Below are 23,495 nucleotides of genomic sequence, written 5' to 3' on the forward strand. Positions count from 1 at the left end.
GATAAAGTCGTTTTGTAAAGATGAACGATTTATTAAAATAAATTTTGTATTTTCACAGATAGATAGTATAGGACAAGAGACATATCTTTAGAATCACATAGATAGATAGTTGATTTTATTACGTAAGCGTTAAATTATTTCTTTATGATACCAAAATCCGTATAAAAATTTTAGAACGTCGACTGCAGGACTGTGAAAGTTATTGCATTCTGTTTCTGTGTTACCAAGTTTGGTGGCGATTTAACGATGCAAGGAATGGTTAATATTTCTTAGAGCACCAAAGTTAACATCAAGTGGCTTGTCAGTCTACTTACCTATATAAATAATAATAAATCAAAACAAAATCAAAACACCGCAGAACATCACCTGAAGTTGATTTTAGACATATCTCAAGTAAGATATGTCTTACAGAATTGCACTCATGATTTACAATTACCATGTTTTACGAACTGACAGTGTAGGTTAGTTAATTAAAATAATTATTAATAGCTATGTATACACGTTAGATACCTAATATATTATGTTATATTAGATTATGATGACGTAATAATGTACTTACATTAAAATTATGCATTGAGTGTCTATCAAACTAAGTTGAGTCATATAAAATCTTCTAATTTATTTATTTTGGAAACAAACGATTTTATTAAATTGAATAAAATAGAAATATTAACAAAACTTAACCAATAATAGTTTGCAATATTAATTTAATACAAATATTTAAAAAAAAAGATACAAAACACAAGATATATTATAAAAAATATAAATAAGAAAGAAATAAATAAATTAAAACATAATCACTATTATGTATAAAACAAATTAATATCTAAAATATATAATCAGATCACAGCTACCATTTTTTAATAATATATTCATGATGTTATGAATAAAATTAAATTTATATTTATTACGAGTTTAATTTATTTCATTAATTTAAAACATTTGAATGTATCTTTCATCGGAAAGCACGTAAAGCCTTTGGTTTGCGTTTGACCTCTTTCTGATCATGCCAGACTTGCGGTCCAATGGAATTATGAGGATGCACTTTTGTTTGGGCACTATCATTTTCGCGCAGACGGCTTGTCTCCCTTGAGAACGGTATTGCCGAAATCGATACGAATGACGTCATCGTGATCATCATTTATATGGAAGTCTAGCTAGTTGGCTTAACATTACTAAATCTATGATTCCAGTGTAGCCACATGATATAAAAAGCTAACCGTCCATGTTAAAATCTTGAGCCGTACTATTTGGAATCAGTCCGAACTATCTAACATCCGAAAATGGACGGTTTTTAGACCTACAGTGAGTTATTTACAGCCAATAAATTATGTATAATATGGTTTAAAAAAAAATTATATGATAAAGATCAAAGCACAATAATCTTCCAAAATATGGTTACGATGATGTGATAGACAATACTCATAATACAACAAATTATAAATACCTACTTGGTTTCCTGTTCAATGGAAAAGCATGCCGAACCTCATGTGACACAAAAAAATATTTCGTTCTATTTTTAGTTAAACTATTTACAAAGCAGAGATCTTTAGTCGATCGTTAAAAGCATCAAAAACTAAGTTTGAATTAGCTCGAAAGGCAATTAGCCGTTCCGTTACACGTAGTAGTAATAAACAAACAAGTATGGCTATTACCAGCTTACTATTTGTGGAGTGAAGCCTGCGCACGTGCAACATTCAGGTGGAGGAGAATTATTATTGTATTCATTGCTTTATTGTTAAGTTGATGAATAGTAATAAAATTATATCTCTTTCTGTCAATAGTAATTTGGTATTTGCAAGAATAAGACAGAACATTGTATAACAATGTTCGATCGAGTCAAATCAAATTATTCTTTATTCGAGTAGCGCTTCTAAACGTACTTTTAAGTCGTAATGTATTGAATTAAATGTATAACAATTGCTGAATTAGAACCACTTCTTCTTATCATATGTAATTGCAATTTTCCGATGACAATGCATTTCAAGAAAATAGTACTCTTTAACGGTCAACAGCAAGGACACCCAATTGTGTGAATAAAAACTTGTTTTTTTTTTTTTTTAAATCATTTATTCTTAAGTGTTCATGGGAATACAAACGAAATATATCACGTTATAAGTTGAGACAAGAATTATTTACTTTGGACACGGGTGGGAGGCACCAAGGTGTGATTACCGAGTACCAAATTAAACACGTGAATATTAGAATAAAGATTATATTATGTATGACTTGTTTGTCGGTATACATCATTACCCGAATACTTTATTTATTTAACGATCTATGTGAACGACTCCGATCACAAGTAATTTCGAAAATACATATTTTGAATTCTAAGTTTTCGTGACCCTGGCACAGACAGAAAATATTTAAAAAAATGTCATTAATAATAATGTTCATCCCGTAAATGTCCATGTTAATATGACGTGATGGTTAGGAGTTAATTTCACCTCGCTGCTGCACTTCGGCTGCTGCATGTAAATTTATAACGATGTGGTTCCAAGCATTAGATGATTTATAAATATATATATATGCCCGATATGAAGACTTGACCTTCGGTTAAGACCGTATACTCTACCGACTAAGACCCTCGTAATATAATTATTATTTTCATATATTTGTATACATCGCAACTTTGGTAACTAAGTAACAGCCTGTGAATGTCCCACAGCTGGGCTAAGGCCCCCTCTCTTTTTTGGAGGAGAAGGTTTGGATCTTATTCCACCACGCTGCTCCAGTGCGGATTGGTGGAATACATGTGGGTCTATTTATCATATATTATTATACAATTGAATAAAATATCTATTCTTTTTAATAATAAATATATATAAAGTATTTATTGTGAAAATTATTTAAAGTGAGTTTCATTTTAATACTATTGTTGATTGTATCAAGGTCTTGAAATATGTGCGTACACTTAAATAAGGAAATTGAAAACATTGTAACCAAATGAATCACAAATTCTATTCTTCGTCAAACAATGAAATTACGATTAACTATACCGAGTTACAAGTATTTTTGTCTGTATATATATGACATACAATCATAAGCAGTAAGTTTGTTTTTGTCTCGCGAAGTTAGAGATTAAATTTATCAAATTACTCTTTAATTTATAAAAAATTACAAGATAATTACTATATTGAAAATTTAAATCCAATAATAGCATCTTCGTATTAATACCTAAAAATAATTATTCATCTTTGAAACATCATTAACGTAAAAAATATACTGTTTTAAAGTTTTATACTCGATGTTTCGTCCATTAAAATTTTCAATAACCGCTTATAGCGAAGATATTTAGACAGCGTGTGAGAGAGGCATATTCGAATGCCTTAAGCCCACTTTTCAGCCAATGCGCAGTAGTGAGTCATCGTCTGTTGACCTAAGCAGAACGAATAAAACGATTTGATTGTGTGTGTTAGCGGTAGGACAAACCTTCTTTGTGATTGTGAACACCGCCATCGAGTTATGCGAGCCTGGTACTTTTGAGCTCTCAGCGATTAAAAGGATTTAATAATTATATCCTTTGATACGGCGGGATGCTGTTCAGTTAAGGGGTGTCTTAGATGAGAAAAAGAGACGTCTTATGTAAAGGAATTTCTTTGTCGGTTCAAGTTTAACTCCCGACTACTTATTTAAAATTAAAATCACAATTAAAGAAAGCTCACGGCAAGGAGTTTTTAACTTTAAGTTTTTAAGTTACTTTATTAGTACTTCATTTATAAATATGTATAAGGATTAATATAAACAGTTCTGAGACAGTCTATTCTATCTATTGACGAAGGTTAGCATAAAGTTGATAATTCTAATAGATAAATAATATAAAACATTCGATAGGGGCATATTTATCTATATAAAAACGCGATACTATTTATTACGAATTATATTTCAACCCAGGACATTCTAGATTATCATCAGCTTTTGTAGAAAAATATTTTATATTAAAAGTGTCAGAAACACTGGCCATCTGACGTTCATTAAATAAAAAAGGGGTAAGAACCCTATGCATAATAACTATTGATTTTTGAACCCTTTCTGAAATGGACAACGGAACCGGTCAGATTAGCAACAATTGCGTTGTAACAAAACTAGTTAGGTTATGAGTCACGACTGTAGTGTGAACACATAAAGTTTATTATGTATGTATATAAAGTTTATTATTATATACTTAGAACGAAAACAAGTACAAACAGAATCAATGGAACTAATATTAAATTGCTAATTCATTAATTTTGGATGTAAAAACTTCTGCCTTTATTACGAAACTACTGTTAAAAGAAAAAAAAACATAAAAATACTACCCATGGTCATTTCGATTCCACGTTTAAAGTTTTTAATGACTGTTTATCTTATCTAATATTATCTATTTTATAGGAAAATAGCACTTTACAGCTTTAGTTTTAAATTATTTGTTACTTATCATAAAACATATTTCGGCAAAGGTTGATTAGGTATGTTTTTAATCTTATCAATGTTATCTGTGACGTCTTTCAAATGAGCCGATTTTTTGATGTCATATAATTCAAATTTATACATTAAGGCGATCAATTGCAAATATTACATTATATAAAAATATAGGTATTGAATGTCTAATAATAATAGTTATAAAAATGTTATTTATTTTAAGTATGCAAAAGTCTAGTGTAGTTGGATATTACTCAATCACGCCAAAATTGCTGAACGAACAGCTGTAACTTGATAAGTAGGTTGAATAGAACATAGTTTATTTTATTATTTTTAAAAATGAGCGAGATGTTACATATAAACAGCTAACATTCCAAACAATGAATGTTAGACAATGAAGAGAATTTCACTGGTGGTAGGGCTTTGTCTGGGTAGGTCCCACCCACTCATCAGATATTCTACCGCAAAACAGCAACACTTGGTATTGTTGTGTTCCGGTTTGAAGGGCGAGTGAGCCAGTGTAATTACAGGTACAAGGGACATAACAGCTTAGTTCCCAAGGTTGGTGGCGCGTTGGCGATGTAAGCAATGGTTAACATTTCTTACAATGCCAATTTCTATGGGCGTTGGTGACCACTTACCATCAGGTGGCCCACATGCTCGTCCGCCTACCAATATTATAAAAAACAATAATAAGAAAAACTAAACATTATTATAAATCTAACGATGTAGGAGCTTGGACATGTTGTAGTAGCAGGTTTGATTATGCTCCTTGGACAATTGTCGCACAAACTGAACAATTATTAAGATATGAACTAGAAACGAACACATTAATAAATATATTTTATATTAGTAAATCTACATTTATTGTTGAAATATATGAATATTTGTAAGTAAAAATGACGATGAACGAAACGAAAGTAACTCTGTCTATTTGTCTGTTACGCTTACACGCCTAAACCACGTATCCGATTTGATGTAATTTGATATAAATCAGGTATGAACCCCAAGGATATAGAATACTTTTAGTACCTAGCTCGCCTCACCCCCCTCCCCAAAACACGCGGGCGAAAACTTATTTATCATGAATCAAGTCCCTTATACTGTTTTTTTTTTTTTTTATTTAATACACAGCACTAAGTTGATTATACCCCAAAAGCGATTTACGTATTTCAATACAAATGAAACAAACACCATCTCAACTTCAACATACGTTTTGCCACAGCGTTTATTAATGTTATCAGGCAATTGTTCTAAGAATATGTATGAGCCTAATCAGTGTCGTCACCAATTGAATATTATTAGCGAAATCAGAACGTCGTTGATTCACCAGCTGCGAGGAATATTTTACGTTATATTACTTTGAAACGGGCCCTTAATACACATTCACTTACTTTCCAGCTGTTAGAAAGGATAAATACGGCTATCTGATTAGTGTATAAGCGTCTTGATTGTCTGTATATGTGTACTTATTTTTATAGAGTATATATGTGTGTAGAGTATATAATAAATAAATAATGAGATAACGTTACAAACACACTGAAAAATCTCTTGCCATTAAGCTAAGCATTGAAATAGCATTGATAAGTAATATTTTATTACCAAGCCGACTTCGTTGTACTTCTATCATACACGTAACTTCGACTTTTCAACTCACTTTGAAAATTTTTTTTTTTTTTTATAGAATAGGAAGGTGGACGAGCATATGGGCCACCTGATGGTAAGTGGTCACCAAACGCCCTTAGACATTGGCATTGTAAGAAATGTCAACCATCGCTTATAGCCAATGCGCCATCAACCTTGGGAACTAAGATTTTATGTCCCTTGTGCCTGTAATTACACTGGCTCACTCACCCTTCAAACCGGAACACAACAATATCAAGTATTGCTGTTTTGCGGTAGAATATCTGATGAGTGGGTGGTACCTACCCAGACGAGCTTGCACAAAGCCCTACCACCAGGCTTTGTGCAAGCCATCTAAGTAGGTACCCACTCATTACATTTTCTACCGTCAAACAGCAAATTATAAAATCACGAAATAATTTTTACGTTACATTTTCATTTTGATTCAGCTGTTTTTATATTATACATATGTATATATACATATATACGTTTTTAATTTAAAGCACGCTTATTTTATGTACTACAGTTCGATTTAAATAATTATTTTTGGTTATTGAGAAAAATCATAGACTGGACTACATCACACCAAGACCTATTTATTAATAATGATTAATGACATAAGATTTATGTAATGAAAATATGTACGAAACAGGCTAGAGTATAAACCGATAATACGCACACAAAACCAAGGAACGGGCTATTATTAATAGTACATAATGTGTATACTGACTCATTCATCTATGTATTTACTTACTATATAAAATGTGAACGTGGGTTGCGGTCAACTTTCGAGTCAAATCAAATATAAAGTAATGATTCATTACTTCACAACCACAATAAAGTAATATTATTGTCGTCGGTCTTGTGAAAGCTTGCGGTATCGAGCAATAAAACAGTCAGATATTACGAATCGTTTTTACAGCTACTTAGTAACAATATTGTTTTGTTAAAGAGACAGACATAGTAATAAAATATGTAATAAAAATGTGAGGACCGTTTTATGTAAATTAATACTAAGTACATTTAACAAATTTTGTATGCCAATCAAATTGTTATAAAAATCTCACAATTAAACTAGCTAGTATGTAATTAAATTATTATTATAATTTTATTGTAAGAGCAGTTGGTAGTGTAGTTAGGAAAATGTAAAAGTCCAGCTTCTATGCAATAAATAGTTTTTTGGGTAAACTGCACTGTCGAATTTTAATTATTTATAGATAAAATATATACAAAAATAAATACAATTTTGTGGCACTTCCTCACAACTTGGAGAGGCAGGGTGGTCTTCTATTCTTTCGCTTCGTCCGTGTAGACTCCATAAAGGTTTTTATCATGTATAGAAACTAACTAAAGATTAAATTATCCGTGTTTTAAAAAGTATATAATATAAATTATATTAAAGTTTATGTAGCGAACATTATTATCCTAACAAGAAAGCGTCAATACAATGCCATGACATTCATAAGGTAACACTAGCGGTCAGTGGCTTTCAAACTGTACGGGCGAGAGGTCACGCACAGCGTATCGCGTAACTTGAGTCACTTGTTTTTTTTTTTTCTCATTTACAACTTGTATTGTTTAATTAAACCTACATCAGTGTACACCTGAGAACTCAATAACTTTAGCGTCACTTACTGCTATTTTATAGAATAGGTAGGCCGACGAGGATATAGGCCACCTGATAGTAAGTGGTCACAAACGTCCATAGACATTGGCATTGTAAGAAATGTTAACCACGTCTGACACTAGCTCTGCCTTGTCTGTAATTACACTGGCTCACTCGCCCTTCAAACCGGAACACAACAATACCAAGTGTTGCTGTTTTGCGGTAAAATATCTGATGAGTGGGTGGGACCTACCCAGACAAAGCCCTACCACCAGTGAAATTCTCTTCATTGTCTAATATTCATTGATTGAAATGTTAGCTGTTTATATGTAACATCTCGCTCATTTTTTAAAAAAATAATAAAATAAACTATGTTCTATTCAACCTACTTATCAAGTTACAGCTGTTCGTTCAGCAATTTTGGCGTGATTGAGTAATATCCAACTACACTAGACTTTTGCATACTTAAAATAAATAACATTTTCATAACTATTATTAATAGACATTCAATAGTTATATTTTTATATAATGTAATATTTGGTTGATTTGTTGGGTGATTGATATTGTTCCGCCAATAATTGAGCGAACGTTTATGTCATAGAACCAAACGATTTACTTAAAATATAACGTGACCTAATAATGCTGTCATTAACATAACAAAGTAGCAAATTAAATTTAAAAATAATGACAAGGAAATTGTTTCAATAATTTCATAAATTAGGCTCAAAAACAAGAATGATAAGCACCATATTATTAGAGGATGGTAGGAACAATCCTCTACTAATATGGTGTTATGTAGTTAATTTCAGGAATTATATAAAAACATTTGACTTTTATATGTACATATAAATACATATTATAATTAATATTTGAACTTATACGTTTATGGACCGGGATCAATTATTAATTATAATAATGTCCTCCAGACCGATTTCGGCCACGGCGGCCAATCTCAAGAGAGATTAGCCAACTACGCAGGAGATATTATAGTGCACAAGGGTGTGCGCAAACACAGGTGCACTCTCTATTCCTTAACTCTCATAATCCGATGGGACGGCAATCCGACACGACCGGAAAGAGTTCAGGCGCAGGACCAACGGCTTTACGTGCTTTCCGAGGCAAGGGAGTGTTCACACTTCCAACTTCCAGACTTCGGGCTGCTACTGAGAATTTTTCTGACAGAAAAACCCAATAACTTTTTAATAGCCCGACCTGGGAATTGAACCCAGGAACTCCGGGTCTGCTTCCTTATATCAAGCCACTAGACCAACGAGGCAGTAATTATTAATTATACAATTATCCTTTAAAACATTTCATTACTAGGAATGAAGTTTATCTGATATTCGATTTCAAAAATATCCTACATAACATTATAGATACAAAAGTGAGTTTAATTTTTCTCTAGTAACGGTTTTACGTGTTAACTACTCAACCGATCCTCATGAAATTTTATATACGTGTTATCTGCAAATACGCAAGCGGGCAAAGCCGTGGCGGCAAACTAGCAATATACAGCCACATAAAACAGAGTATCAGCCATGCTAATTAGAACTAAAATCCATGCAACTTCCGCATGACACGAAACCAGACAATAATATTTTAAAATATTTTAACAATGTAATATTAACAGTATACTTTATGATTAACAAATATGAATCGTAAAACATCCAAAACACTTCTTATTAAGTTCATATATACATATATCGGTCTATGAATTTAAGTTATAAAATCAATATTATGCTCATATAAAAAAGCATCAATACAAGAAATCAGATCTGCAACACAGTTGTAACGCAAAACCAGCTTCGGTCAGTGGCATTCAAAACTGTAACGAGACGGGAGGTCAGATCGAATAACTTGTCACCGCTATCCTTAGATTAAAATATAATTCACATACAATACATATAAAATTATAATATGTAGATACAATTCATGACTTTTTTTTTTAATTTCAACACTTATTCATTCTGGTCTTAATTTAATAATAAAAACTTTAACTTTTATCATCATATATAATCAAAATCCAAAAATTAAAGCTTATTTATAAGTGATTAGTGCTTGAATGTACTCCCAATTACTGGAGTTCAACACAACGTACACTAGAATAGGATAGATAACATTAATTAAAATTTAACCTTAATTATGTATCAAAATATAAATGATATTTAATAATAATCGTTATGAAATTAATAATAATAATTGATTATTTCCTGTTATACGAAACAGTGGACAATATTTAATTGTATAGAAAGCATAACATTTCTTTCTAAGAGCATTAAAAGTGTCGAAAACCATGTCTACTGTTAGTATTGCGTTATATAATCATGACCTTCGAGATGATGATTCTGGGATAATTTTTCCTAGATTTCCTGGAAACCAGGATAAGGATTTTGAGGTGGCCTCCGATATTAAATACTTGCTCCGGTTATAGGCCATATACTCCTGACGTTTATGCAAAAGTTCAGAACCATTTGAGTAGACGTGAAAGTGTAACAAATAAACTCACTTATCCCATATTATATAAAGTGAAAAATAGTAAACATAAAACATTTTTGGGCACCGACTTCAGTTTTACTACTGATAGAAATATACAATTAGAAAATCATTTAATAATAATAATAAAAAAACAATCGAGACTTTTACCCTCTAGTACATTTTGTTACATTTTTATTTTATTTAAGACAGCGATATTCTACGTATTATCACGTACACATACAGGGTACAAAAAAGTGTGGTATATACGTATGTGGCATACACATAAATGTTTTTTATCGGTAATAAATTGTACGCTCGCAAAGTTCGTGACGCGATACGCCTCGCGGATTTATTTCATCGATCGTAACGGTACATATGTAAAAATAATAAGTAATAATATATATATATATATATATATATATGCGAAAGTGTTTGTTGGTTTGTTCCACTTTCATGAAATGAATCAAACGTTCGACTTAATTTTTTATACAGAGATGGTGGATGCACGGTGCATTGTTCCCGGACGGGAGCGAAGCAACGGATGCAGAGCCGGCTTTAGAGTTCTGAAGACCCTGGGGCAACAAAGAAATGGAGGCCCCTAATTATTTTCCAAACAAATTGAACAATTTCTTTCATTCCGGTGCTTCAAAATAATTTATTTATAATTATATTTATATATAAGGGATAAAATTGAATAACTTAACATCAATAAACTCTTCTTGTTGAATATTGAGTACTAACATTTAAAAAAAAACTATGTGTTTTTTTTGACAATTATTGACATGTTCTGTGTGTTTTTAAAGACACTGAATTATTAACCTTTATAATTAAGGCTAAGATTTTAAGTTATGCGACTATAATTATACGGCTTTTTGTAAAAATAGATGAGAAATTGACTATTTTGACTTGTTTATGGCAGCTGTTAATATTAATCGTATTTTTTTTTTTCAAATAAAAACAGTGAAACTAAAGGTTAAATATATTTTATGTGTAATAATTAAAAATGGTACGAAAATGATGAAACAACATTTTTTCCTTACTTTATTTCGCCGGTTCTTCTCAAATCTGAGATATTACTTTAAGAATCGGTGGTAGACTCTATAACTTATTAAAAGCGTGGTTGGCAGTTTAACTTTTTTTTTCCTCTTGGCAAAGGTATTACAACATACAGCCTCGTGTTCAGTTTTATCCCATACTCCGTCAAATTGTGGCATTCAGCCATGTCTAAATTGCATTGACAGTTTTATATCGCATCTGTCATTAACGTGCTGTTTTTTAATTGTGTAAACAAAGTAATTGTATCGGTGCCAAATCAACTGACAGTTTAAAATGTAACGAAGCGATGAAATCAATATCGTTTCTTTGAATTCGATGGCAATTGACACTTATCAATAAATAATCGAATAAATTATTAAACACCAACTGCTTCGCTAGGCATAAATAAAACATAATGATTTTCTTGAATACTTAAGAGTATCCATCGTTTTATCCCACGACATAATCGTCCAGGAACAAACATCCAACATATATAAATTTTAGTTAAATTTACATAGCATTATAATTAATAATTAAAGCATCCATTAATTACTGATTAAATGAGTTTGTGTTTAATGTTACTACGGTATTTTGAAGACGATAATTTTTTTTAATATATAAGCTAGCGCTTGACTTATCACACCTGATGGAAAGTGATGATACAGTCTAAGATGGAGCGCATTTGCCTAAAAGATGCCTATTCACTCTAGACTTGAAGGTCACAAACAGTTTATTATGTAATAAATTCAATTTGAATAACAAATAAGAATTGATACTAGGAATATCTGTATTAACGACATTGTTTACTTAACATTATATCGTAGTATTCTTGATATTTAATTAAGCATGCAATGGTTTTATTAACCACTTTGTATTTTATAAATAATAATATAGATGTTATTTATCAACTGCACTGGAGGAGCGTGGTGGTTTTACTGGTGGTAGAGCTTTGTGCAAGCTCGTCTGGGTAGGTACCACCCACTATCAGATATTCTACCGCAAAACAGCAGTACTTGTTATTGTTGTGTTCCGGTTTGAAGGGTGAGTGAGCGAGTGTAATTACAGGCACAAGGGACATAAAATCTTAGTTCCCAAGGTTGGTGGCGCATTGACTATGTAAGCGATGGTTGACATTTCTTACAATGCCAATGTCTAAGGGCGTTTGGTGACCACTTACCATCAGGTGGCCCATATGCTCGTCCGCCTTCCTATTCTATAAAAAAAAAGTGGTGGAATAAATTCCAAGCCCTCAGTATATCTTTGCTCAGCAGTGGGACATCTTCGGACTGTTTCGGGGTATAGGTAAACAAAGCGTAGATTTACAAATTACATGCGATTTTCTAATTGCTCTGCTGTATTACGCACTATAAACAGTTCTTGATTAATTTACCTTTATTTATAATACAACACTATTCCACTTAATTAGTTAAAACCACATTTATTTAACTTTCGAAGTTCCGATTACAACTTCGCGGGTATTTAAAACGCAATTTTTTCGCGAATCCATAGTGAATATCATAGATTATTCAAGATCTCGAACGATGATATCGTGTCAATTGATATCGGTGTTAGAATTGTTTTTTTTTTGGGTTTATTCCTGTTGTGGTTGGAATAGGCTATAAACATGTTTACGTATAACTTTGTTACTGGGCTTTAACGGATAAAATAAACTGAACAAGCTTAAAACCTTCCAATAGATTTAACGAGTTTTAGTCGTAAAGTAACAAAAGATCCAAAAAAGTTTGTTACTTAAAAACTCTCAAACTATGTTATAAAATTTGGTACCAACTGAAGTCGATTAAGCCATTGGAATACGACATGAAATACTTTTTATGTTTATTTTAAATTAGGAATATTAGATTAAAAGTATTTTATTTTTTATATTTTAAATGTCGCGTAACGAAGGTAATAAATAAATAAAAAAAGTAATATGTCCAAGTAGTTCGTATACATGTCTTATTGGTTGTTTTATAAGACCTAGCTACTGTGTTGCGTCATAAGGTAGGACAAAGGCTGGAGTGACCACATTCCGAACCAAGGTCGATGCACATCGCTTCGCGGATAAACTTGTAACTTGTAATTAAAAACATATGAATTTTAGATCAGTAAATAGCTATCAACGTTTAATATAAGTCTTTATAAACATTGACTATTTTTCATTTTATTTATTTCTTTTCACTACACTGGTAGCGATAACAGTGTTCAATGATATTGCTTAGATTTTAGGTCATATAAAGAACCATTGCAGCTTCCGTTTTAAATGCTCAGTAAATAGACTGGTGTAATAATTATTGAGTTATATTTGTTTGTTTGTGTTTGTTAACACTTATTACACATGAACTCTGAACACAACAAATATAAAAAAATCACGATCACGACATGTCGACTTGAAATTTAGAGGAGACCTTCGTATTAATGTAGAGGCGGACTAATTAAGGTTTTTACGAAATGTACATTTGAAAAAGAAAGTTCTTCCTCCTTACTCTTCATCCAAATTTATCGCTGGAAAACAACGCTGATTGAACGTTGAGTTTATGAATCTTGGGAGTTACAAGAACTAATCTAAGTTTTTTTTTTTATTAGGTAGGAAGACGAGCATATGGGCCTCCTGATGGTAAGTGGTCACCAACAACCATAGATATTGGCATTGTAAGAAATGTTAACCATCGCTTACATCGCCAATGCGCCGCCAACCTTGGGAACTAAGATGTTATGTCCCTTGTGCCTGCAATTACACTGGCTCACTCACCCTTCAAACCGGAACACAACAATACCAAGTCCTGCTGTTTTGCGGTAGGATATCTGATGAGCGAGTAGTACCTACCCGGACGAGCTTGTACAAAGCCCTACCACCAGATTGATTATGTGCAACGAGACAAACTGGTCAGGAAGCTACGTGACTATGGTATTAGAGAAATATGATCTTTATCTTTTTGAAATAAGACAAACATATCTCTATGAAAAGAAACTAATATTTTTCCATTAACAAACATAAGTAAATAATTTTATTTATTTTAGACTTTTAAAAAATATATATATTAAAAGGATATTCGAAAGTTTTCTATCACTTAAAATATCATGTATGGTTAAGAAAAACATTATATAAAATAGATTAAACAGCCAAAGCAGCAATATGTTGAACCGTGATTGGTTATAATTTATAGTTACTCATAATAAAAACCATTTTTTACAATTTGACAAACTCAATAAGGCGTTATGACGCATCATAGATATTAAACTAGCTGAATGGCAGACCGGATTATGACGTCACAGTTTGTGAAATATAAATTCAAATAACAATATTGCGTATCTAATATAAGTATTCCGTTTCATCATACCTGTAAAGTTATCAATGATAAATAATAATGTTTTATTGTTTGCATAACATGCATGGAATGCACTCAACATAGCCCCATTTGATTACGTATTTATCGAATAGAAATTAAAACCAGTCAACGCAATTTACAATAAAAATAAACTTTAATATAATAACAATTGATGTTTGATTTGATCTATGCAATTTAAAAATATCTCATTGTAACATTTCTAATATTGAAAACATTTTTCAGAAAAAAAGTATATAGCTTTGCCTCTCAAACTGTTAAGTTTGTTAAAATCCTGTGACATATTCCACGAAGTACAACAGGAATAGACCCAAAAAAAAACAATTCTAACACCGATATCAATTGACACGATATCATCGTTCGAGATCTTGAATAATCTATGGTATTCACTATGGATTCGCGAAAAAATTGCGTTTTAAATACCCGCGAAGTTGTAATCGGAACTTCGAAATTTAAATGAATGTGGTTATAACTAATTAAGTGGAATAATGTTGTAATAATACAATAAAAATCAAGGTAAATTAATCCAAAATAGTGCGTAATACAGCAAAACAATTCGAATGATATAAATAGAAAATCCGACTGGATGCGGAAGGCGGAGGACAGGGAGCTTTGGCGCACCTTGGGAGAGGCCTATGTTCAGCAGTGGACAATGATTGGCTGTTGATGATGATGATGAAATAGAAAATCGCATGCAATTTGTAAAACTAAGGTTTTTTTACCTTTATTAATATTCCAATTGGAATACGATATACCTATTATTCGTTTAAAACCAATTAGAAGTTTTGGCTTAATTATATAAACAAACATCTGAACATAAGCTTTGTTGTGAGGTTATTAGGTCTTTTTCTGTACCCCCGACAACGTATATGCCAAATTGCATAATAATCGGTTGCGTAGTAAGATGCGAAAACCTAACAAACTCACTTTTCAGTTAGTGTTAAACTAGTTTGGGATGTGCTTGAACATGAACATGAACATTGACAAGTCATTTATTCTTTCATATATAGATTACCGTATGTAATGTAATGTAGTAGTAGCAAGAGCCGAGATGGCCCGGTGGTTAGAACGCGTGAATCTTAACCGATGATCGTGGGTTCGAACCCGGGCAAGCATCACTGAATTTTCATGTGCTTAATATGTGTTTATAATTCATCTCGTTCTTGATGGTGAAGGAAAACATCGTGAGGAAACCTGCATGTTTCAAATTTGTATGCCACATGTGTATTCCACCAACGAGCAGCGTGGTGGAATAAGCTCCAAACCTTCGCAAAAAAAAAAGGAGACGAGGCCTTAGCCCAGCAGCGGGACATTCACAGGTGCTAACAATGATACTGTAATTACATTAGTAGATAACGTATATTAAAACTACGTGCAATAAACACAACCAACACAACAAAATCATGTCTATAATTTATAAATCACCTTTCCATACATTATGACTACGTTGAGTATAATTTCTGAATAAGTTATTTCCTTAAATGGTCTCGTTTTAACATCGCACAATCTTTATAAGCAGTACCGTTCAAGGTAATGACTCATACCGGAAACCTTTTAGCCTACAAGGGTCACGCCGAATTTGTGACCGCATTCTTAGTGAGTTTATCATTTTTTAAGAGAAGCGTGCTATTAAATACATATTAATAAAAGAATTTAACGCCCCTGGTTAATGCGTTTAAGCTCATGCATAAATTAAGCGTCTAATCATAAATGTTTTTCTTTCTTTATTATATAAAAGTTCGCATCTAATAATAAGAGATACACATATAAGATATGTATACATAAAATTAAGCTGCTTTTTGTGTTTTAAACGTTGAATATTGAAGCGTAACACATAGAAACGTTGGACACAACTTCGAACTCAAATTGTGCTAAAAGAGAACAATATATTATTTATTATAAGGTGTTAAAAATGTTATAGAAAATAAATGTACTAAAATGTTTATAATGGTTGAACCGACTATCTAGTCCGATAGTAAACATCGTATAAAGTGGCGTAGCTAGGTGGACAAGGGCCCCGGTGCATAAGGAAAGTCTCGAGCCCTCACCAGCGTACTTATATTGGCCCTCAAAATTATAGATAGGAACAAGAACAGGAAACATTAAGTTCAACTTATACCTAGTAGGCTAAATCCATACGTCGTCTCTATGAGGGTGGAATCTATGTGTTTAATAGAAAAAAATGGGAATAAAGAAACAACGACACACATGAAAATATATTTTTTTCTTTTTTTTTTCATGCCACTCTCTTCCAAGCTGAGGTTAGAGGGCCCCCTGAGCTCCGGGGCCCTGGTGCACTGCACTATCTGGCCCTGCGATAGCTACGCCACTGATCGTATATAAACAATGCAATAGCTACTCAAATCTCCAGACTCTAAGAGGTAACATAAACACCATTAATGGCTGACGTTACCAAGAAATTTTGTTTATATAAAGAAATCGGCATTTTTTCACGTTTCAACCCATGTTGTTTCAGTTAAGATTGGTTTCAACAGATTATATATTTATAGAGAAAATAAAAAGAAAACCGCTTATTATAAATATAATGCAGTCCACTTACAATAAACGTATATTAAAAAAAAAACAGTAAAACAAAATGTGTCTGGTTAATATGTTGAATATCATATCGAATTACTAACTTAAAAATGTTGTTTAGCCGATATTTAATTAAACACAGATTTATCTCTCTTTGGCATCCATAAGAAGAACTGAGAAAACAGCATTTTTTAACTAATCACCCCTAAACAACTAAGAATATAAATAATAATTTTATTAATCATTATTTTTAAGATATTCAATTTTGTATTTCGTAATTCGCTATAAATATGCATTAAAAGTATTTTTATTTCTACGAATCTTCATGTTTAAGCACGTGGTATATCCCTGAACGCAGCCGATCAATACATTACAGACGTCTACGGGCAAAACGTCTTAGTATCTAGACTTTCAGTTTATCTATTACTATATTTTTATGAAAAAAATATATTATTTCACGGGATTTTTAACCTATTAATTTAGAATTGGTGTTTTACGACCAAGATTATTATATTGATTTTAAAAATGGAATCGCTATGATTGCCGACGTCATCAAGTTTATATAATTGTTTCCAAAATCAAAAAAAATGTTCTTCGACAATTCGTAAACGAACTTTCTACAGGTATTGAAATAATTTTATTTAATACTGATTATGGCTTTAGAAATATTTTAATAAAAACAAGAGAAGATAACATATTTTTGAGCATAATTTTTTATTTATACAAAACTACAGTACAGAAATCTCTTAAACATTTTTTCCCAACACAGATAAAAAATATTCTTTCGTTTTGTAAACTATCTTAACTTAATATTTATAAAAAAAACAACACACTGTATTTTCACCAATACAATATAAAATTATTATAATAGAATTCTTACATAATTCCAATAAAATTTCACTGCAATTGCTATAAGGATACAATTTGGTTATTGCTTGCTCACTGGACTATACGGTGTCAAGGCAAGATGTCTACGAGTATGGAATACTAAATAGTGTTGTAACGCAAAATTGCCTCATGGGTAATGTATAATGTATGACGCATGCATGGAGAATTTGTTACATTACACGACTTGTGTTCACTAAACGTTTTTGCATCCCTACTTGTCTTTTAAAACGACGATTAAGCATTTACTATTTTAAAATCTATTTAATACTATTTTAAATTTAAAAAAAAAGTAAAATGCTTATTTTAGTGTAAAAGTTGCTTTTAACTAACATAAAAAATATTAGATTTTTAGATATTGTTAGGTAAGAAGTATTGTTTTAATGTATATTCAGGTGTAATTTTTTTTTTTATGAACCGATTTAATCCTTTTTGAGTTGGCTTTATAGATCCAGTTGGTACTATTTCAGTTTGATTGATGCTGTTGGAAAGTGTCAAGATTTAATTTTGAGAATGGATATTTTTTATTTCCGGTAAAGTCTTTAAATACATCATTAACAGCAAAAACCTTTACTTGAATATACATCATCTGTTATTGATTGAATTTTCTTTCCTATTGTTAAAAGAAAAGAAAACATTCATACTATCGAATAAAAATATTGACCTCTCGATTTATTTGTAACACATTCATTTGCATACATTTTATAAAATAATCTTTTTGCTTTTGAAATATAAATAAATAAATATAGTGCCATTTTAAATCTTATATCAATATTTTAGAAACGATACCTCCATTTGTGATAAGTACTATCATTAGTTTGCTATCTCATCATGAACTACTGATAGTCAGTTATTATTTACCGAAGGACATTTATATATATTTTTTTAAATGTATAAGTACACTTATAATAAATTTTCATTTTATTATAATTATAACTTATTTATTTTTAATTAATTGTCATCGCAAGAATCTACCATAAAACATAAATTAAATTATAATAAATGTTCAATTGTTGTTTTTTTTTTTAATATTCATAAAACAATCAGTTTTAATAGGGATTGTTTTAAATAAATATGAAAGCAATTTACTTCTATCTATTTTAGAAAAAGTAATCAGATAATGGAGCAATTGAGAAATTTTAATTCATAATGGATATTAAATAAATGATATCTATGTGCCAGTTATTTTAATAAAGTTTTTACAACAAAATTTTAATTTTTGAGATTATGAGAAATAAGCATTAATTTAATTATAAATCTCAATTGTACCTATTTGATATGAAAAACATTTTTCCCAGGAATTTCAATTTAATTAAATATAATTAAAGTAAAAAACATAATTAAAATGATTACCTACTTCACGAATTTCAGAGTAAAATTAATAGTATAATATTGGAACCTTTTTCTATATATATTAACCATTACTATTTACGCCTCAAACTGTCTTTAAATCGACCACACGCGGAGTCAAGGCTAAGTAAGCTAAAATTCTCTGGTAGACTCCTTAAACGGCGAAAATCTCGAATTATTGCAAAAGACAGCATGTGTACCATAATCTCAGAGTAGGAATATACACCCTACTGAACTTGCGCATTTAACTGCCATACCCATGCCGGCTAATAACACGAAATAAATTGTGTTTTCATACCTGTGAAAACTGTTCCCTTATGTCGGCTAACTCCTCATCGGTCAATTTTGAATTGTCTGCCATTGTCGCACAATTAATATCACAAAAACAAAAATCACAACATCTACTGTAAAGTACCGCAGGTGTAAAAAAGTAGTGTTAAATCACTTTAGTCTTAAATTAATAAGTATGTATAAAAAAGGTATATAAATCACAGCACACCCTATTATTTATAAAAAAGACGCACAGAAATTATCACAATTTCACAGTCTATAGTGTCTTGCGGTAATACGTTTACTACGAAAGTATGAAACTCAAGTCTACGTAGATGCCGACGAACGACCAATGGACAGCCCGGGCTACCTTGAGTCTTCGCTTTTCGATTAAAAAAGAAAATTGCCATTAGTAATAAAAAAAAATAAATAATAATTTAATTTATTACATATTCCAAATTATAATTAATTAAAATATGAAACATAAAGATAAATACTTTTTTTAAATTTTTAGTTGGATTTATGTTTCCACAATTTTGCATTACAAAAAAAATATCAGTAATAGTTTAGAGTTATATGAATAGATGGCAGCATACAAAAACAACGCTATAATTTATCATAGGTATAATAATGTTAGTTACTTGTTTTAAATAGTTATGCTACCAAACAATAGATGTCGCGACGTAATTCTAGAATTCTCTCGAAAATTTAAGGTGCCAAGTCCTTTTGGATTTTAAGTAAAGAGTCGCTTTAAAATTATTCCTAAGTTCTTTAATTTATTATATATTTTAAAACATTTTAATCTAATAACTTATTTTCAAACATACATACATACGTAGGTTCTTTTGTTGATATTTTTATTTACATAAAGCAATATAAAATATATATAGAAAAGTTAAAACAGGAAATTAAAAAAAAACAATAAAATAATAAACTTAATATTTAAATATAACTATAATTAATGTTTAAGCATTTAGTTAAAAATCAATAAAAAAAAACAGCGTGAATCGTAATGTAATACAGATTTCTGAATAAATAATTATTATTCCTGTAAACATATATTATTTATTTACATTAAAGCTTTAAATAAATACAAATAAAAATTAAAAATAGTTACTGTACAAATTATTTCCTGTTGAATTAAAAGGAGACCTACGAATTTTAGATTAGTTAATTTTAAGAAAATCACAATAAATAATAATTCATTGAAGACAAATATTAACTTTATTAGCCTACCATAATTATATTTTTCTGACAAGATCCAATTAAACGGATTATTTCAAAAATGAAATGCACATGCGACCCTAAATTGAGAATCCCTGACTTTGAGTAGCACGTTCTCGAACGCTCGACTCTCGAACGTTCTACCTACGACTAGAATCACGGCTGCGCGTTTAAATACGCGATTCAAGCGCTGTCCTGTATCATTTGAAAACAAGCAAGCGTACGAATCACTACTAGATTTGTGAACCAGCGATTTTGGCGCGATATTTCAATTTAATCTGACTCAAATCGAAGATTATTGAAAATGGCTCTTCTACCATTTCTGTTGGATTACGAACTTGAGCGACCTCGCCGTCTTATAGACCAGCACTTTGGATTGGGGTTGACTCCTGATGATCTCTTGGGCGTTGTTACTGGTCCTTTGGTCAACCGTGAGTATTACCGACCCTGGCGTCATCTCGCTGCAGCGGCACGGGATGTCGGATCCAGTATCAAGAACGACAAGGACAAATTTCAAGTGAATTTGGACGTTCAACATTTTAATCCTGAAGAGATAAGTGTGAAAACTGCTGATGGTTATATTGTCGTCGAAGGCAAGCACGAAGAGAAAAAAGACCAACACGGCTTCATTTCTCGTCAATTCACACGTCGGTATGCGATTCCTGAAGGTTGTACTCCAGAGACCGTTGAATCGCGTTTGTCATCCGACGGTGTGTTGACTATCACCGCTCCACGTAAGGTGCCTCCAGCTGTGCAAGGTGAACGTGCGATTCCTATCACCCAGACCGGACCGGTCCGTAAGGAAGTGAAGGATCAGGCAAATGGCGACAAAGCCCAGTAAACTAAATTTTTGCAGTATTTTATTTTAAGGCATTCCTTATTTTACGTTCTAATAAGACTGATTAATTTCAATTAAATATTTGTGTTCATATAAATTTACGACTTTTATTTCTTTTCTACTTCTATTATACCGTATTAATGGACTATCCATTCGTCTAAATAATTTATTTATTGATAATATTAATGCATGTTAAGTCCTGGATTTCGTAAATGATAAACTAACAAATTTCTTAGTTTTATAATTTAAAAATATATTTTCGATATTTTGTGAATAAAACATTTTATTTAGAATAAACAATATCTTAATATAAAGGAATTAATTGGAAAAAATATTTTATTTTTAGGATTTTAATTTTTTTTTCTATATCAACGATTCTCTAATTCTAAAAATTCAGATGAATTTAATCTCACCTTACAACAAAATGTAATACTTAAAAACCGAATTGGAAGGGATTTAAACAAGTAAAGATCATATTCTAAAGATCCTAAAGGTTTGCTACCCTCGCTTAAATCTGAATAAGACAGTTTATTAACTATAATTTGATAACTTAAAAAACTGGTTGATGAACACTGGTGATTTTTATTTATGAGAACACATTATTGAAATACCAATGTCCCGAGCAGAAAGGTTTTTAATGAAGATGGAGCAAGGAATATTATTTTTATTTTCTCCATAAATAATCTTCAAGTATCGGTGATTATTTTGGAGAGAGAACGTTTAAATTTTTGGGTTTATTCATTTTGTTTTTCATTCCTATGAGGAATCCACCAACGGGGACATTATGCACTTATCGTTAGATCAAAATTCGGTATTACTAGTATGGAGATATAATCTATTGTTGTTCCAAGGAAGCCTTCACCTTAGGCGGCCTTAGCCTGCTCTATGACAGCTATGCCACTGAATAAAAAGCTGCGATTTGTGGTTGTCGCATGCTTTGAGCTGCTAAATGATGCTATCGTTTTTTGCCGCATATATATGTTTTTGCATGTAAGCATTCTTTAACGTGTAATACCGAGTGCTACAGTTACACGCATTTAAAATACATATGTACAGATTTAAATACATTTATTCTCAATAAAGCATATTATAGTCACTTGAGAACAAAGGTAGCATAATGTGTACAATTAAATTCGTCATTCCATCTTAAGTACTGTTTTAGGTAGTTAGGAATTTTAATTTACATTTGTATATGTGAAGTTTAAATCCTTGCTGAAGTAAGAATTGATGTGTAGGTTCATACAAAGAAGCTTAGGTACATTAATAAACCGCTACTGTAGTTTCGGCTGGAGAAGTATACTGTAGCAGTAGTAGTACATAGTAGTATAAGGTATTGTTTATTTTCTTTTATTATTTTTGTTAACTTATCGTGTTAAGTTACTTATTTCTCATTTACATTAACGATCTTTCCGATTGTACAAAACATAAGTGTATTATGTTCGCAAATGACGTATCGATTATTGCGCTTTGTCAAAAATGCTAACAATGGCCATCAAATAAATGAAACTATTGATGAAGTCCACGAGTGGCTAAGTAGTAATAATGTATGCTTAAATTTGAAAAAGACTAAATACATTATGATGTTATGAAATAAAAAAAAAATACATATAAATATAATACTGTGAAATGTGCTAATGAAAATATAGAACAGGTATCTGCAATATTATTTTTGTACCTGGAGTCCCAATATTAATAATTTATGCAATTAAATTAATAAATTTGTATTTGCCTGAAGAAGCATATCTAGAATTATTGAACAAAGGAAAGACTTATCGACATATCATGGCTATGTTGCATCTAATATTCGATATGGTATTATACTTTGGTAAATGAACAGAAAATTTCTCATTTAAAAAAATGTATTCGTGCAATATGGAACAAAGATCTAATGCAATCAATCGTGTAGACC

General features: G+C 31.2%; 2 protein-coding genes across 2 annotated transcripts in view; one reads left to right on the forward strand and one right to left on the reverse strand.

Moving 5' to 3' along the window:
* Positions 1–19,893, reverse strand: part of LOC126777856 (plastin-2) — a 57,569-nt gene extending 37,676 nt beyond the window's left edge. Inside the window, exon 1 of the mRNA XM_050501094.1 lies at positions 19,553–19,893. Coding sequence (XP_050357051.1) covers positions 19,553–19,615 — 63 coding nt within the window. The 5' untranslated portion in view covers positions 19,616–19,893. The remainder of the gene's footprint in view (positions 1–19,552) is intronic.
* Positions 19,894–20,934: 1,041 nt separating this feature from the next.
* On the forward strand, positions 20,935–21,683 carry LOC126777928 (protein lethal(2)essential for life-like). The gene has a single exon (XM_050501245.1). The coding sequence runs from the start codon at positions 21,053–21,055 to the stop codon at positions 21,587–21,589; it is 537 nt and encodes a 178-aa protein (XP_050357202.1). The 5' UTR covers positions 20,935–21,052; the 3' UTR covers positions 21,590–21,683.
* The last annotated feature ends 1,812 nt before the right edge of the window (positions 21,684–23,495 follow it).

The sequence above is a fragment of the Nymphalis io genome, chromosome 24, assembly GCF_905147045.1.
Source record: "Nymphalis io chromosome 24, ilAglIoxx1.1, whole genome shotgun sequence".
NCBI lineage: Eukaryota > Metazoa > Arthropoda > Insecta > Lepidoptera > Nymphalidae > Nymphalis > Nymphalis io.